An 18065-nucleotide genomic window follows, 5' to 3' on the forward strand; every position below is an offset into this window, starting at 1 on the left:
GCATGCGCTGCCTAGCTTGGGAGGCGGGGCTCCACTCAGGGGCGGGACGGGAAGGGGTGGGCGGGACTCCTCGGGGGTGGGACTCCAGCCTCCGTGGCGGGTGGCTGGCGGTCCCGTCAGGTCGGAGGAGGCAATGGCTGCACGCGTTTTGAGGCTACTGACCACACTGCTGGCCGTCGCCGCCGCTGCCTCCCAGGCCGAGGTCGAGTCCGAGGCGGGATGGGACATGGCGGCGCCTGATCTGCTCTTCGCAGAGGGGACCGCTGCCTACGCGCGCAGGGACTGGGCGGGGGTTGTACTGAGCATGGAGCGGGCGCTGCGCTCGCGGGCCGCCCTGCGCGCCCTCCGCCTGCGCTGCCGCACCCGCTGTGCCGCCGACCTCCCGTGGGAGCTGGACCCCGACTCGTCCCCGAGCCTGGCACAGGCCTCGGGCGCCGCCGCCCTGCACGACCTGCGCTTCTTTGGGGGCCTGCTGCGCCGCGCCGCCTGCCTGCGCCGCTGCCTCGGGCCGCCGGCCTCCCACTCGCTCAGCGAGGAGCTGGAGTTGGAGTTCCGCAAGCGGAGCCCCTACAACTACCTGCAAGTCGCCTACTTCAAGGTGCAGACCTGCCCGGGCCCGGGCGGCAGGGATCCTTCTGGGCGTGGTTGCAGATGAGCCGGGCGAACTTGGGGGGCCGGGAAAGTGTCCGCGGAGAGGGAACGTAGCCTCCTGGCCGGGGAGCTCTCCTCGGACCCAGGGAGAGCAGGGACCCTGCCGGGAGACCTGCTTCGCCCGGTTCGCATAAGCAGATGGTAACCCCAAAGGTCCAGCCTGGGGTTAAGGCACGGACTAAGCAAAACTTGGCCTTGTGTTCCCCGGGAGCCTTCCCAAAGGGAACTAAAGCGGCAGCTTGGGTTTCTCTTCCAGATTTCATTGTAAGTGCCCGAGTGAGAAGCTAGGACCTTTCTACAATATCTTCCTTCCGGTTCGCTGTTCAGTGATGCTTTTCCTGCTGCCCGAGTCCAGCAGCTCTCTTTCAGGACGTGAGGTTGCCACGTCGCCAGTAGGGGCTGTCTAACCCCTCCCTGTAGCGGGACCCTCTGGCTATTGTCAGGTTTTCAAAGAAAATGAGTATTTTTAGGAATTCCAGAGTGGCTTAAGTCCAAGTGCATACATGGATTTGGAGTGCCCCTGACTTGCATGATGATGATGATGATGATGATGATGATGATAGCCAGCACATACTTCTAGGCACTATTTTAAGTACTTTGTGTTTATTGGTTTATTTGCCCAGATCCTGTCAATGTCCTGTAAGGTAAGTGCTATTATTAGGCCCATTTTATTGGGGGAAAAGAAAGAAGGAGCTGTGTTGCATATTGTCACATCCATAGTTTAACAGACCTTCGGTTCCACCTAAAGAGAGACTTAGGGAACCGTGGGGACCACGGACTTTCACCTCTCCACAAGCATTTTGCTTACACAGTTTGCTTACATTCCTCCTTGTTACTTGGAAAAGTACTGTATTTGAAACCAAAATAAGTGGGTCATGTCTTTGGTCATGTCACTTAACAGCACACTCTCAGATTCTTTGACTAACGTTTCCTGAATACCTGCTACATTCCAGTTCTTGTACAGGTCATTAAAATACTTGACTTTATATTGTTTTGTTTTACATCATTTCCCTAGTGAGAATCACTATAGAAGAGGCTCCTAAAAGGGTGTGTACATAGGGCTGTGGGAGCACAAAGGAGGGAGGATCTAGCTTCCTCTCAGAGAAACGAGGGAGACTGAAAGAAGAGATGACAATTGAAGTCGGTCCTAAATATCACTAGAGGAGAGAAAGGATGGCCATTCCAGATAGAGCGAGGCCAGACTGGGAAGAGTTCCGCAGGCTTCAGGAGCCAGTGTCAGAATCAGGTTTTAGAATGCTAATTCTGGAATGTGGAATAAGCCTTGGGAGAAGGAGAAAGTGGTGGCAGGGCTAACCATTAGGAGATGAGTTGGTGGGACGCCTGGGTGGCTCAGTTGGTTAAGCAGCTGCCTTCGGCTCAGGTCGTGATCCCCAGGTCCTGGGATCGAGTTCCATATCCGGCTCTCCGCTCAGCGGGGAGCCTGCTTCTTCTGCCTGCCGCTCCCCCTGCTTGAGCTCGCTCTCTCTCTGACAAATAAATGGATAAAATCTTAAAAAAAAAAAGAGATGAGTTGGTGGTCCACTTGAGAGAAGGAAATTAGGTGCCTAGGTGCTTAGGGAGTAAAGAAGGACTGGGGTGGAGAGAGAAGGTGGCAGGGCAGGAGAATAAATCCATGAAAGGGACAGACTTGTGAGAATTTCTAATTGTACAGTTAACAAAACAGGTGCAGAGGATTATTGACTTTGGGTCACCTAGCTATTTTAGGGTTAGAGCCAGGGCTGACTTCTTGTTTAGCATGCATTTACTAGGACTGATGAAAAGAGGAAAAGGAAAAAATTCTTAGCGTGTTAATAATACCAGCTAACATTTATTAAGCACTTAGTGTGTGCCCAGCACCAGGTGTTAGAAGCCGCATGTATACCAGCTTGTTTTAACATTACCAACAAGACTGTGAAACAGTGAGTGCTATCTCCAGGTGGCAGATTAGGGAACTCAAATAGAGAGTAAACTTTAAGTGTCTGAAGCCCCAGCAAGTGACTAATTAAACCTAGCTTTGTCACAGGTCTGTCTGTCACTTAAGCCGTGTTAATCATTAGATCATCAGTGATTTATTTTGGCTTCTACATAAGAACCTGTGTGACGTTGATATGCTTGAGTCCATTGCTTTGGGCATTATTGTGGCATTTGGCACATTTTTTTTCTTCTCAGATTTCATAACCACTTGTTTTAACCTCATGAGCCCTGGGCTTTGAGTCAGAAGACGCCATATCCAGATTTTGTATAAGACCTTAGGATTTTTCCGTCACCCATCTTTTCCTTGAATGTGTCAAAAACACTTGATTATATTTTTTGAGAAAAAAAAAGTATCTTCTAGGGAAATCCTTAGGCACAGTGTAATCATTAACTGCTCTTTCTCCCCTACTACTAAATTCTTGAAGCCTTAGACTTTTTTCAGCTCAGTTGCCACTTCTGAATCTTGAGAATATATTATTTGGGCAGTCAGTCTTCCATAGCATTCCTCCCAACAATATGACCTTTGTTTAAAAATAGAATGTTTACACTGTTGAAGGTTTACCTCCTATGATTTGGGGAATTGCAAAGCCTGATTTGGGAAGTGGCTGAAATTCTGCCCACGGCCCTGTGCTCCTGATTTCTGGTATGTAGTTCCTGCAATAGGTGTGTTTTCTGGGGCTGGCGAAGTCTGGTGCAAACTGTGGAGTGGAAGGCTCAGGAAGGCTGGGATTTCCTGTTTACTGTGGACTGCCCATTTGGACACAAACCTTCAGGGTTTGGAGGTGAGGATTATGTTCTTGTGCCTTATTCTTAGATCAACAAGTTGGAGAAAGCCGTAGCAGCAGCACACACCTTCTTCGTGGGCAATCCTGAACACGTGGAGATGCGGCAGAACCTAGACTATTACCAAACCATGTCTGGAGTGAAGGAAGCCGACTTCAAGGATCTTGAGGCCAAACCCCATATGGTGAAAAAAACTTTGTTTCCCCCATTCTCTCTTTTTATTAAAGTGATATTTACTAGGCTTGTTTTCTGATTACAGAAGTAGTAGACATTCATTGTACAACACTATAGAAAAATGCAGATAAGTATAAAACAGAAAGTGATCATCTATAATACTGCCACCTTAAGGAAACCAGTAGTTCATATTTTGGCCTAGTTTTTGTTTAAAGATTTTATTTATTTATTTGTCAGAGAGAGAGGTAGACAGAGGGAGAAGCAGGCTCCCCGCTGAGTAAGGAACCGAATGCGGGACTTGATCCCAGGACCCCGGGATCATGACCTGAGCCGAAGGTAGATGCTTAACCGACTGAGCCACCCAGGTGTCCCTATTTTGGCCTATTTTTAAAACTCTTCTAGATCTTAATTTTTTTCCCCTAACTTGGTGTCATATTGTGTATGTATTTTTCATCATCCTTTTTGAACTAACACTGTATCATGAGCCTTTTCTCATGTCTTGATTTTCTTTGAAAATACAATTTTTAGTGGCTGCATGATAGTCCATTTTATGCATAATTGTATTAATGTACTGTGTAGGTTTTTGCTTTCACTACTGTAAGTGGTACAGTGTTCCTCGATGTTCTTATTCTTTTTTTTTTTTTTTTTAGATTTTTATTTATTTATTTGACAGAGAGAGACACAGCGAAAGAGGGAACACAAGTAGGGGGAGTGGGAGAGGGAGAAGCAGGCTTCCTGCTGAGCAGGGAGCCCAATGCAGGGCTAGATCCCAGGACCCTGGGATCATGACCTGAGCCGAAGGCAGACGCCTAACAACTGAGCCACCCAGGCGCCCCATCGATGTTCTTATTCTGTTTGTTTAGGAGAAGTCTGTGTCCCATGAGAGATACTGTCTGTGATGATACAGCATTTTATAAAGAGCTTATGTTCTCGTAAGTTTTCATAGTTTAGAAATAGAGATATTAGAAACAATATCAAAATGACTTTTAAAAGTGAATTGTGTAAGGACGCCTGGGTGGTTCAGTCCATTAAGCGCCAGACTCTTGATCTCAGCTCAGGTCTTGATCTCAGGGTCCTGAGTTCAGGTCCCTGTTGGGCTCCATGATGGAGGTGACAACTACTTAAAAAAAAAATGTAGATTGTATACATCTAGTACATTACACAATCACACAGGTTTGGTGGAGTTTTTTTGTTTGTTTGTTTTTTAGTGATTCTATGACAAACGGAAATGGTTATTCACAAGAATGGATGCTGTGTCCCACAGATGGCAAACCCCATTCTGTAATCAGCGGCAGCCCTAACTCCCCCTTATGCTGGAAGGATTGCTCCCATCAGCACAGACCTAATTCTAGCATCTAAGAGTTCTTTTTAATTAAACTTTTATTTTGAACGCTATTATCCCTACAGAAGTGCAAGAAAATTATAATGAACTCCCGTGTATCTTTTATCTAGATGGAGTTTAATGCTTTTGGGTTTCCAAAGAAACCTGTGGAGACCATTTACAGGAGGCCTTCACTAGGTAGCGGGCACCCTTTTCCGTCCCTAACCTGAGACAGGCCGTGAGGACGCAGGTGCAGGTGGCGGGGGGAGCGCGGGCCCAGGGCTGTGTGCGGCCCGCAGTTGAGTCCCCCTTCCTCCCAGTAGCACGAGTTCCGGCTGGGAGTGCGGCTCTACTCGGAGGAGCAGCCGCACGAAGCCGTGGCCCACCTGGAGGCGGCGCTGCGAGAGTACCTGGTGGCGGACGCGGAGTGCCGCGCCCTGTGCGAGGGGCCCTACGACTATGACGGCTACAACTACCTGGAGTACAACGCCGACCTCTTCCAGGCCATCGCAGGTGCGCGGCCGCGAGCCTCCCGCACGCGCGCCCGACCCGCCCCCGCGTCCCCCTGCCCACACCGAGGCCCTCGCCAGCTGCCCAGGGCTCCCGGGGCCACGTGCGGACAGTCCCCGCTGCTCGCCGTCTTCCGCCTCAGACCTAAATGTAGTACATCTCGGAATCGGCCTGAAAATTCCTTGCACTTGAATTTGTTCCTCTTCCCAGAATTCGCATCCTGAAGATCCACCTGATGGTTATTCCCCGTCTTTGATTCCTTTCAGATCATTACATCCAGGTCCTCAGCTGTAAGCAGAACTGCGTCACGGAGCTGGCTTCCCACCCAAGTCGAGAGAAGCCCTTTGAAGACTTCCTTCCATCACATTATAATTATCTGCAGTTCGCCTACTATAACAGTAAGGCTTGCTTTCTTCCTTCTCTGCCGCTTTTCAGCAGGAAGCCAAAAGCAAGGGAGGCAGGGATGATGGCCACTGCACGTTGGCATCTTTGGCTTCTCACTGTGACCTGGGACTCCGGGAGGCACCGTGCCGGGTGACCCCTGCCTGCTTTGTGACAAGCCACTGGCCCCAGAAGCCGATGCTAGTAACCCAAAAAGCTGGGAGACGGAGACCTAGGACCTCTCTCTCGTCCCTTCTAGAACACTGATAATCTGACTCTGAATCCGAGTTCAGTTAGAGCAAAGGCAAGGGTGTACTACCATTTAAACCAGCTCACGGGACATTTTCCAGCCCTTCGTCGTGCAATAGTGCGGATGCTCTGGGTGGTGCGGGGTGGTGGGCTGCCAGTATCCAAACCGGCAACAAGTCAGCAGGTCCTCATCGCGTTCCTACTGTGTGCTAAGCATCACCGCATATTCCAGAGTGTGAGGTGTTTATCGTTGTGCTGAGACCAACACATGCGAACGAGCACTGCTCCTCCGTGGAAGAGGCCACCTGCTGTTGTGGTGTCCCCATCTTCTGAAAATCTGCAGGGAGAAGAAGATAGGAAGATGGGACTCTTCCTAAAATTGGTCTAATATGAGGGCCAGTGTTTAACTGACTTGTGAAATTATAAAGATGTGGGCGTTCAGTAGTAGGCAGGCCTGAGGACGCGGAGCCCCTTGCATCAGTTCTGCATTCTGTGTTTGCGTAAATTCTATTCTTCTCATTCTTCTAGAACTTCTCCCTCAGGTCAGGCAGCTGTGGTAGGTAGCAGGGCCACCTTGCCGTGTCATCACTGCCTCAGGCCGTGCTGAGACTCAAGACCAGTGGTTCCTGGTGCCCAGGATTGGACCCTCTCTTCTCAGGCATTTCTTTTGTGCTTTGCAGTTGGGAATTATACGCAGGCTATCGAATGTGCCAAGACCTATCTCCTCTTCTTCCCCAACGATGAGGTGATGAACCAGAATCTGGCCTACTATACAGCCATGCTTGGAGAAGAACCAGCCAGATCCATTGGTCCCCGTGAGGTGAGAGACTTGTGTCAGTTAGAGGGCAGAAGAGTGGCCGGGGGGTGGGGTGGGGGTGGGGGCAGAAGGGTCTGGTAGTGCTCAGGCAGCGGCTGGGGGGGGCGGGGCCTGGGCCGGGCATGCGTACACTGACGCACTTGTCACTCAAGAACCAGGGAGCAGCCTTACTCCGCACCATCGGGGCCCAGAAGTCTGCCGTCTGAATCGTAAAAGAAAAGCAGAACCGCAACACAGGCTCCCCTTTTCCCCTTTCTTGACACCTCTGCTTTGAGATTTGCTGTCATTTGGCCAAGATCTATCATTTTTTACTTCCTGCTAAATTCTTTTTTCGCTCACCTGTTTTCTTGCCTGTTTCCTCCCTGTCCCTTCTCTGAGCTCTCCCTCCCTCAGCATCGCTCCCAACTCAACTCCCAAGCAGACACAATGACCAAAGTGAAACACACTGACGTGTTGACAGTGGTTATTTCTAGGTGGTGGAATATGGGTGATTTTTTTGTATCTTGCCCATTTATGTTTTCTAAATTCCCTTCAGTGGAATTACAAGTTATTTTTTGTAGTTAAAAACATGGAAAGTTCTTTTTTTAACTCAGTGAAATACAATACTATGAACCTCGATATTTGTACATACGCCTTTCACAGACCCTAGACCCTCTCCTTCTTGAGCCCAGAATGGTGAGTTGGATTTGAAGTCACTGGTCTGGGCTCCTGCGCTTACAAGGATGTGTGATCTTCTGCATGTCGTCGTGTGGGATCTCAGACACCCTGCACTGCCCCTCTGAGTCTCCGTTTCTCCCTCTATAGAACGCGATTATGGTTCTTACTCTTTCTTCAACACAAGATGAGCGTGAGAGGCAAATGAAATACCGAGTAGAAATGCACTTTGTAAGCCAGCAGGCGTGGTACGAGTGTGTCCCAAGAGTTGGGTGGACAGGCAGCATCCCAGGGGTCTTTCTGATGGTAGACAAGTAGCCAGCGGCCGGCTTCCTCACCTCTGACCTCAGCCACCTCCTGGAACAGGGGGTGGGTGGCCTATCATGGCTGCAGTGATCCCTGACTTCAGAACAGGAGACTAGGAGTGAGAGGAAGGCTAGCCTCAGTCACCCGTGTCCTGCAGGCTCCTCCCAAGCCCTACCTACCTTCTATGTAAAAATGTAACTTTGGACCCGTTTTTCATTTTATTGGAGGAAAAATATGGTAAATAGCATTACTCTAGAGGCAGCTCATTTGTTTATGCGACAAATATTTGGGACAAATAAGGGTGTAAGAGCCCGCGCACTCCCTTGCCGCTGGTGGGATTGTGAATTGGACCGTTCGTTTAACCGGCAGTTCTGCCCCCGGAGATGGGCCGCGCAGCCATGTCGCACGAGGATGCGAAGACAGACGCACCCGGACACGCGTCAGAACCTTCCTGCTAAAAGCAACCACCCGAACCAAGCTAAATGCCATCCATTGGGGAACTGGCTTAAATGAATCATGGTAGATGCATTCAGTGGTATGCGAGACAACTATTCTATTGCGTGAGTGGGTTACTACCCAGCGGTGTGAGATGGTCTCCATGATATTGTTGTAGGTAAAGGGAAAAAAAAAAAAGATCTAGAACTGTATGTTCTATCCTATTTATGTTTTTTAAAATACATATGTACTTTTTAAGTCGTCAATTTTGTGGACAGATTGACAAGAAACTGTTCATCAGCTTACCCCTGAGGCACGGGCCTACAGGGCAGGGGTGGGGAGGGAGACCTGTTTCTAGTTATGCCTGTTGATACTTTGTGGATCTCTTCTAGCTATAGGTGCATTACCTTCCTGTCTTTTTGAATGCCATCTAAAGCATACCTCAGGGACTGACAATATAGAAGGGTATATAATCCAAAACTTAGAGAATAGTGTAGTAAATTCTAAGAGTGGCCATGGATGCAAGCTGGAGTGGAGGAAGGAAGTAATTGACTGACTGGCAAGCCACGGGAGGCTTTTCAAGAGGAAGTGCTGTTGACATTTGGTTTTAAAAGCCTTCAGGAGGTGAATGAGGCAAGGGAAGGCCTGTGAGATGGAGGACAGCATGTGCACACAACCCGGACAATTGTCCCACATGCATGCAAGGTGATATGAGGAGTTACAGGAGATGAGGGCTGGGAGGGTCAGATTCGGAAGGGTCTTGAGTGCCCTGCCACGACCTTGGCCTCTGTCCCACAAGGCAGACAGTGGTGGGCGCTCGAAGGGTTTTAAGAAGTAGCCCAGGCAGCTGTGCAAGGCTCAGAACGGGAAAGAGCTGGAAGCAGGAGACCAGTACAGGGCTACTGTGGCGGTGCAGAGGGGAGCTGCGGGGCCGGGGGAGACGCTGGCTGGAGGAGGGAACTGGCTAGATGGAGTAGGAGGTGGCATTGGCAGAATGGTGGGGGGTTCACTCCTCCCTCTGCATGTCTAATTAGACACAAGTTTCCCGCTTGGGAGACGCAGGCATGGTGCTGCCCACCTAGCTCAGGAGCGCACAGGGGAGCGGGATGCTTTCCTCACACATCTGCCCTGCCTGTACTCCAGCCCCAGGGGGCTAAGCTTTCCTCTGTTCGCCGAGAGAAGGACGTAGAGGATGAGGCAGCAGTCGACTTCCCGGTGTGGTGGTTGTGGAGCTTACCATTGAGGGTAGCCACCCTTCGCGTGTGGGGGGCATTTAGTCTGCAAAATTCCTCCATAGCTTTTATTTTTATTTCATTCGATTCTCATAACAACCTGCCGGGGTGGGGCTACCAGCCTGCCCTGAAGGGAAAAACCCAGGTTCTTCCTTCCTAGCTCTGGAACCCTGAGTCTCTCCTCGCCTGTGAGGACGTTACCTTGTAGTTGTCCTCTCTGGCCACCAGGTGGCGACAGTCTGCATTTGTGATGGCACTTCTTCGGGTCTCTTTGTCTTGCTGAGTGAAGACCCTCCCAACCCCCCACTTTATGGTCATATTAGTGAGTTTGGGGCAGAGAGGGAAAATAAACCACTTTTAACTAGAACCCTCCTTCGGGAAAGAAAGTAACTAGCATTTGTTGAGGGCTGCCCCAGTCCACACGCTGTGTGGTTCAGCCCCCATCATCTCATTTAATCCCCACAGTGGCCGTGGTAAGGGGCGCTATTCTCCCATTTTAGAGATGAGAACATTCGGGCTCCGAGAGATGGGCTAGCTCGCCCCGTGGCCTGTGGCTGAGGGTGGCGGCCCGGGTCCCTCCCTGCGTTGTCTCAGCGCTGGCGCAGTTCCCAGCTCCTTGCTCCTACTCCATGAATCAGTGCCGAGCGAATAAACGTAGGCGTGGGATTTGCTTCCTAGCAGCCTCAGGGCCGCGGGAGAGGGTTTAACGAGAGAACGCTCCGAGCGTGGTGTCTAGCACTTGGTGAATCACTTAAACTCCTTAGGAGAAATTTCCATCTCCCTGTTGGGTAAATATGCTAGATGATGTAGGACTCATTGAGGTCTTGCTAACATTTTCCTTACTGCCTTCATCTTTAATTGCAACTGATGATGTCTTCTTTCTTTTTTCTTTCCTCCTCCTGCTGCTTGGAGACTAGCAGGGCACCTAGGGAGAGAGGTGGCCCCAGAAGGTACTTAGTCTCCCAGCCCTGGGTAAGCCCTCCCTGCGAGCACGTGTGGGAAGGGCCAGAGGGCCCGAACCAGCTGCTGCAGCTGCAGCCGCCCGGCTCCAGGAGGGATCCATCCAGTCTGTTCAGAGTCTCAGGGGAGGCAGGGGGCCTAAGGAAAAAGCTCCTGGCCTTTAGGGTTTGAACGTCGGTCCCTGCTCCCTTTCCTGTAGTGTCAGCTTAAACAAGCTGCCTATCCCCCCTGCACCTCAGTGTCTCCATCTATAAAACGAGGAGCACGGTGTCAACGTCAGAGGTGGCTGTGAAGGTCAAATGAATAACACATGGGTCGCCCAACATCTAGGTCTCCTGCCTCCGCGTCGAACCCCTACGGAAGTCAAGAAGGAACTCTCCTTCTTTGAGGAATATTTCCACATCTCCTGAGAATCCTCAGATTTCCTGTCTCAGAGATTAACGGGGGGCACGGGGGGGGGGCGGGTGTTATGTCACCCTCAGCGGAAGCAACCCTTAGCACAGGGGTGAAGCTGCTGTCCCAGACGGGAGAACAGGCACAGTAGTGGTGGTGGGAGAGGAAGCTCAGATCACACTGGGAGCAACAGCATGGAATGTGGGGTTGGGGGCCCCCCGAGAGTTAACAGGGCTGAATTCCAGGGCATTCCTTCGACTTTGTTTCCTCAGAGTGCCCGGGAGTACCGACAGCGCAGCCTGCTCGAGAAAGAACTGCTCTTCTTCGCCTACGATGTCTTCGGAATTCCCTTTGTGGATCCGGTGAGCCCGGATGCGGGAGTCGGGGAGGCCGGCTGGCTGTGTGACTCTGTTTGGGGGCTGGAGCCAGACACGGGATCTGTGAAAGCCGTGGACGAGAGACAGAGGAAGACAAAGGGGAATTCTGGGCAGCCAGAGGTGACTCTGGTTTGGAGACTCACTTGATCTCCTGCAAGGAGGCAGCTGGATTCTCCCGGAGGCCCGAGTCTGTGCAGAGACCCGGAAGATGAAGCGGGTCACCCTACAGCGTTGATTTTTCTCCTGATCTGCTTTTAGGATTCATGGACTCCAGAAGAGGTGATTCCCAAAAGATTGCAAGAGAAACAAAAGTGAGGACCCTGAAGAGACTGCATGACTGGAGCGGCCTGATAAGCACTTGAGGCTTCCTGAGCCCAGGCAGATGTGCACTCCTGGAAGTGGGGGGTGGGGGGGCTGGTCCAGGCTGGGAAGCTGGGGTGGGAGCCAGGGTGGCCCCCGGAACACAGTCCTTAGAGCGGCTGTGCGCACAGGTCCGAACGGGAAACAGCCGTCCGCATCTCCCAGGAGATCGGAAACCTTATGAAGGAGATTGAGACCCTGGTGGAGGAGAAGACCAAGGAGTCGCTGGATGTGAGCCGGCTGACGCGGGAAGGTAAGAGGACAGCGCTCCGGCCTCTGGCTGTCGTGGAGGCAGCAAGGCAGGCGTCCCCGCGCTAGCTGGCCGGCCCCGGGACCGGGCCTAGACTCACCGGGACTTCCACCCGGAGAAGGCCTTCAGGGAAGTATGACTCCTGGGTCACAGCAACGCTAGTTAAGCTCACTGCAGTCAGTGTTTATAGCGCAAACCTCATCCGGTCTCCCCACTTCCATCATGCATCCTGCTACCAAGCCTCCAAATCTGAGGTCTCTTCCCCCCTGCTCCGCCCCCTCCAAGCTGTGCTGACACTGCTTTTCCTCGCCTCTCTCCCCAGGCCTCTCCTCTTCCCATTGCTGCAGGCCACCTGCACCTGCTGTGTGCACTCCTGTCCCTCCTCGATCTGTGCTTCCCCTACCCCTGCAGTGGCTAGACCGGGCTTCCAAACACGCAGACCCTACCCCTACCCGCCCTGCCTGCTGCTCGAACCACCTGCTTCTACCTTCTGTTCGTGTGCCCTGGGCTGCTTCTGTTCCTCGGGCCCGTCTGCCCCCGTGGCTGTGCTCATGCCTGTCCCTCCTCCCGGTACCCTCCCATCGCCTCTGCCCACGAAGCCTTAATCTCCCTGTCCTGGGGACCCTCTCCCTTTTTGTTTGGAACTTTCACGGCAGCTTTCTTTTTGCTTGCACCAAGTCTGCCCATTTGCATCGTTGCTGGGAGAGGGGCCGTCTTCAGGTGTGAGACCCTCGCCTCACACGCGGGGCTTGGCACACACGGGGGCTTCAGTGAGTCGCCTTCAGTAGGTCCCCAGCACGGAGGGACACCAGGAGAAATAGAAGAGAAGGTTAGCCTTTGCTCTACAGTTGCTTAAATGAAAAGTGGGTGATTTCACAAGAAGAGCACGTGGAAAGAATTTGTCCCGCATTCCTTGGTTTTCAGGCAGCTTTCACTCTGTGGTTTCTCTTCTGTGGGGGAGGCTGGCTGGGCAAATTGAGGTCCTCGTTGGAAATAAATGCTGCTGGTGCCTGGTGCAATGGCAGCGAAGATTCTGAGCCTTTCCTGTGTGCCCGGTAGTGTGCTGAGCTTTTAACTCGCCTTGTTGCTCTTTACATCAAGCAAGCACCAATCTCAGGAGGTAGATGCTCTCTTACAGATGAGGAAATGAAAGCTCAGGGAGGTTAAGTAACTTGCTGAGGTCACACAGCTAATAGGTGGAGGATTCAGGAGTTAGACCCCCTTCTTTTTGATTCTGGAGCTCAGGGTTTGAAGAATCTGTTGGCGATGTTTCCTCAACAACTGGCGAAGGCCCAGAGCCAAGAACTGTTTGGGAGAGGAGCTAGGACTAGGGCCTGGCGCTCCCGTCTTGTCAGCTCCAGGTGATATCCTCTGAGCCATTTGCCACCTTTGGAAGTGGCCGGATAGGAGGTTTCTCTGGTGCCCTGGAAACAACTGGAATTTCTATTCCCGTCCGATGGAGAGTGTCTGGACAGAGCTGCCGCTGGACTCAGCTCAGTCTTGCCGTTGCTTTGCAGGTGGCCCCCTGCTCTATGAAGGCATCAGTCTCACCATGAACTCCAAAGTCTTGAACGGTTCGCAGAGGGTGGTGATGGACGGCGTAATCTCCGCTGACGAGTGCCGGGAGCTGCAGAGACTGACCAACGTAAGGGAAACCCCGTGACCGCGCCTCCCCGCTGAGCTCGCCTGCCCCTCGCTGCACACCGGCGACCGCCTCTTCGCGGACCCTCGGCTGCCCCGGCTAAGCCCCCCTGTGTTTTGGGCCTTGCAGGCAGCAGCGACCTCGGGAGATGGCTACCGGGGTCAGACCTCCCCACACACGCCCAGTGAAAAGTTCTATGGCGTCACGGTCTTCAAAGCCCTCAAGGTAGAATCAGTACTCAGCATTCTAGAGTGTGGGGAACGGGAGAGGGGAGGCTCAGGCCGTGGGGGGTAGTGGGGGGTGGGAAAGGTGAAGGTGTCTGCCTGTTGGATTCCAGAGGCCACTGGAAGGAGGAGGAATTAAGTTGAGGAGGTTGACTTTTGCGTCCTGGCTGGTGAAGCAAGTGTGATCAAAGTGAGGCAGGCGAGACAAGACTGGTGGCCAGAGCTGGGAGAGTGCTTTCTGTCCACAGAGAGAAGCGTGGAGGAGGGGCAGGTGTAACACGGGAGCGCTGTCGCGCGTGGGAGCAGAGCAGGGGGGCCCGATGCCTCAGTGGGCTCTGTTGGCCCGCAGCCGGGCGTTCAGGGCAGCTGACTGCTGGTCTCCTTGGCAGCTGGGACAGGAAGGGAAAGTCCCCCTGCAGAGCGCCCACCTGTACTACAACGTGACCGAGAAGGTGCGGCGCGTCATGGAGTCCTACTTCCGCCTGGACACCCCCCTCTACTTCTCCTACTCCCACCTGGTGTGCCGCACCGCCATCGAAGGTGGGCCTTCTCCATCCCTGCTGAGCACACGCTGTGGCCTGGCACGGGTGCTGAGGACACAGGAAGGAACAGGATACGGTCCTTTTCATCCTAGCCGGGGAACCAACACAAAATGGGGCAACCCCGTGCGATCAGTGCAGCGGAGGGAGTTCCAGTCAGTCCACCAGGGAGTCAGGAGGACTTCCTAGAGGAGGTGGTGACAGTTGTGCAGGATGAATAGGAGTGGTGGAGTGCCCGGGTGATGAGAGCATGTTCGAGCCAGAAAGAACAGCACGCGCAAAGAAGTGCAGGCATTGGGCAGCCTGGTGGGGGGGACTAAGAAAGTGGCCATTTCTGGGGCGTGGGGTTGAAGGGGGAGCAGTCAGATAAGTCAGATAAGGCTTGGGCAGGCTTTCAGAAGCCACACTACGGAGAGCTACATTCAGGAGTTTGTTTTCATCCCGTAGGCCACTGGGTCTCAGCAACGCTCCTGGGCTTCCAGGCGTGTAGGTCAGTCGTGAGCGATGTTGCAAGTTCTGTCACAAACTGTTCGGTACCAAATCCGTGAGAGACGGACTTTTACAAGTCAGAGCAGATGCGAGGTCCCTCGTCGTCCGCTCTCGCTCTCCTGCATTCCCTTTGCTGTCCTGAGGAAGGATGAGGCGTGGCCAGTGCCCGGGGTCACACGTGGCCCACAGCCTGATCAGTCATGCGGTCGCCTTCGGAGGCCCCGGCACTGATGCGCCACTAGGTGGTAGAGATGAGAGGGCTTCCCCGCCCCCCAGAAGGTCCGGAGTGCTCTCACACTCTGGACACGCCCAGAGGAATGCGTCACACACAGCCGTATGTGCCGTGGCCTCTCAAGGTGGGGGCCGGGCAGCGGGAAGCTGGGAAGAGTCCTCAAACGCGAAGGACTCGGTGAGACCTTTGTCTTCACGAGGTTAGTTTTGCCGCTTTGTGGCGAGAGATTTGGAGAACGTGGATCAAACCAGAGGGCGGGAAGCTGGTCAGCAGCGACCGGGTGGGCAAGGACAAAGGCCCACCTGGCCAGTGGCGGTGGGAGTAAGAGAGGAGAGGACAGGTGAGGGAGACGGAGGAGGTGGAGGGACAGGGCGTGGCACCTGGCCGGACAGGTGGGGACAAATAGGAGGGATCTACCGTGACCTGATGGTGCCACCAGCCTGCTCTGGGGGCGACAGTTCCATGTCATGAATGTGCTTGCCTAGCATTTTACAGTACGTGCCATCGGTGCCCTTTCACGGCCTTCCTCCTGCGTGGCTTCTCCCCCTGCAGAGCCCTGCGGAAGCTAACTGCTTACCTTTGCTCCTGTCTGGTCCCCTCCGTGCCGTCCTCATCTCGTCTCCCGCTGCAGAGCGAGGCTCACTGTGCCCTGCATCCTGCCACCCTCCTGACTCCTCATTTTCATCTCCCGGGGGATTCCTGTTTTGTAAATTCGAGCCAGAAAGCTGGGGTCGTGCCGCTGAGCCCAGAACCTGCCCTTGGTTAGAGCCTCCCAGCCCAGCTTGCTGCACCTGCTTGGCCCACCAAGAACCTTGCCGGGAAGCCTGCAGATTCGTCTGCCCCCCGGGCTGATGGCTTAGCCAGAGACCCCCTAGTTCACTGGCCATTCCCATAGACCCAGAGGCATTTTGGGAAGCACCCCCCATGCCAACAGGAGAGCTGCAGTGTCTCCTGAGGTGTCCCCACGCTAACGTGCGTTACCTCGGCCCCAGAGGCACAGGCCGAGAGGAAGGACAGTAGCCACCCAGTCCACGTGGACAACTGCATCCTGAATGCCGAGGCCCTCGTGTGCATCAAGGAGCCCCCTGCCTACACCTTCCGGGACTACAGGTGCCCGCCCTCCCTCTGAGGTCCCCAGTCCCCTGCACCTTGCCCTGTCCCCAGCACACACACACACACACACACACACACACACAGGTGTGGGACCAGCTGTCCCCAGAATCCAGCCCCCTATCCCCACACCCTCTGGCCAGGCAGTCGGACAGAAAGGGAGTCATTCCCGTGTGGTGTGATGAGGAGGACAGTGGGTTCTCTGGAGTGAGGGTGGAGGGTGGGGAGGCTATCTTCCCATGGCGGGCCCCCTCCCGCTGCTGCTTGAGAGCCCCTGGAGATGTGGGAGCCGTGGGCTGTCGGGGGGACAGGAGGAGGCGGCCCATGGCGAGACCATGTCTGTCCTTCCCAGTGCCATCCTTTATCTAAATGGGGACTTCGATGGAGGAGCATTCTATTTCACTGAACTAGACGCCAAGACTGTGACGGTGAGCGTGCCCTCGTGCCTGTCCCTGGGGGCCAGAAACCCTCACAGTGCGGAGTGCCAGGGCTCCCCTCCTCAAACTGGGGGGCTCAGAGACATGTCGCTCACTCCTCTGACTGGCCACCTTTTCTCTCCAGACCCTAGTGATCCCGTGTCCCCTCTGAAGGCAGGTTACAGTGTCCTGTGTACCCCCCACTCTGTGTCTCCTTCAGGCAGAGGTGCAGCCCCAGTGCGGGAGGGCCGTGGGATTCTCTTCCGGCACTGAGAACCCGCACGGGGTGAAGGCTGTCACCAGAGGGCAGCGCTGCGCCATCGCCCTGTGGTTCACGTTGGACGCGCGGCACAGCGAGAGGGTGAGAGCGCCCGGTGGCACTGGGGTCTGCCCCTGGAAGGGCCCCGGTTCAGCGTCCCCCTTCCCAGTCTCCTTGCCGGCGGCTTAGACATGAGAGGGACACCAGGCCTGGCATCCACAGAGACTCCTCCTGGTCACATTGCCTTGTCCTCCCTGGCCCTTCTTCCGTACTTGTAAATGGGGCTCCGGGTTGGGGTGCCAAACTGGGGGGTGGTGCTGGCACTCGGTCGCGTGGCTGGGCAGCACTTCAGCTGTCTGCCCAGAGATGAGGACCTGCCGGGAAGCAGATGAGCTCAGAGGCCATGGAGGAAGAACCTGTTGCCTCCCAGCAGTAGCACCTGAGAGCAGGTGAGCGCCCGGTCCAGAGGCCTCCCTGAACAGGCAGCGGTCTGTCCTTGCAGGACCGGGTGCAGGCGGATGACCTGGTGAAGATGCTCTTCAGCCCAGAGGAGATGGACCTCTCCCAGGAGCAGCCCCAGGAAGCCCAGGAGGGGCCCCCCAAGCCTGTAGAGGAGTCTCTGTCTGGCAGTGAGTGGGGACACAAGGATGAGCTCTGACAGCATCCGGCTCGCTGTGGAGGGGTGAGCGGACCCACCCTGAGGAACTGTGTCCACCGGGCGGCCCCGGGGGCTGCGGTCTGCCACCCGGCGGGACCCTGCTCGCGGCCGTCCACACGGTGCTACCGCTTTCGGAGTGGACATGGCGGGACGGCCCTCCTGCCTCCGGACCCGGCTGAGGGCTCAGGACGCAGGCCCGGAGCCGCCCCCGGGGGCCTGCTCAGGCAGCCGAGTGACAGCACTGCAGTATTTAAGTGTCTGTGTAGACAACCAAAGAATAAATGATTTGTGGTTTTTTTACCTGGGAGTGGGTTCAGAGAGTAGGAGTACGGCTACCTGCCTCCCGGGCCGGAGGCCGCTCCAGGGCGGCGTGAGGGGGCCTGGCGGGGGGGCCTCTGCGGCCTCTGCAGCCTCGGGCCGGACACCGAGCCCCAGGCCCCTCAGACCTGTCATCTGCGGAATGGGGATGCCGGTCCCCACTCTGCCCGCCTTCTGGGTGGATTCGGTATCGGATGTGACAGCCCTTTGTAAACTGGAATGCTCTGGATGAATGGTGGGGATTATGACCAAGCCCCCGCCGGCAGCCAGCTCGGGCACATCGCCCCCACGTCAGCCGCATGCGTCCTGCTCTGTGGGCCGGCCTCGGAGGCCCTGGACCCCAGGAGAACA

At 54.5% G+C, this 18065-nt stretch overlaps 1 protein-coding gene across 1 annotated transcript; it reads left to right on the forward strand.

Moving 5' to 3' along the window:
* The first annotated feature begins 88 nt into the window (after nt 1-88).
* On the forward strand, nt 89-17682 carry P3H1 (prolyl 3-hydroxylase 1). The gene is made up of 15 exons (XM_032431268.1): nt 89-598; nt 3440-3592; nt 5227-5416; nt 5680-5811; nt 6724-6863; nt 11113-11202; nt 11476-11528; nt 11709-11830; nt 13345-13472; nt 13599-13694; nt 14083-14233; nt 15946-16063; nt 16416-16491; nt 16700-16840; nt 17241-17682. The coding sequence occupies exons 1-15, from the start codon at nt 134-136 to the stop codon at nt 17394-17396; spliced, it is 2211 nt and encodes a 736-aa protein (XP_032287159.1). The 5' UTR covers nt 89-133; the 3' UTR covers nt 17397-17682.
* Nucleotides 17683-18065: the final 383 nt, after the last annotated feature.

Source organism: Phoca vitulina, unplaced genomic scaffold (genome assembly GCF_004348235.1).
Source record: "Phoca vitulina isolate PV1807 unplaced genomic scaffold, GSC_HSeal_1.0 scaffold2, whole genome shotgun sequence".
Classification (NCBI taxonomy): domain Eukaryota; kingdom Metazoa; phylum Chordata; class Mammalia; order Carnivora; family Phocidae; genus Phoca; species Phoca vitulina.

What these genes read in the sequence shown, in the direction of transcription:
- P3H1 (XM_032431268.1), top strand. Translation starts at nt 134, where the DNA reads ATGGCTGCACGCGTTTTGAGGCTACTGACCACACTGCTGGCCGTCGCC. An exon ending in GTGCCGCACCGCCATCGAAG is followed by an intron (nt 14,234 to 15,945) that starts GTGGGCCTTCTC and finishes CCTCGGCCCCAG; the next exon opens with AGGCACAGGCCGAGAGGAAG. An exon ending in TAGACGCCAAGACTGTGACG is followed by an intron (nt 16,492 to 16,699) that starts GTGAGCGTGCCC and finishes TGTCTCCTTCAG; the next exon opens with GCAGAGGTGCAGCCCCAGTG.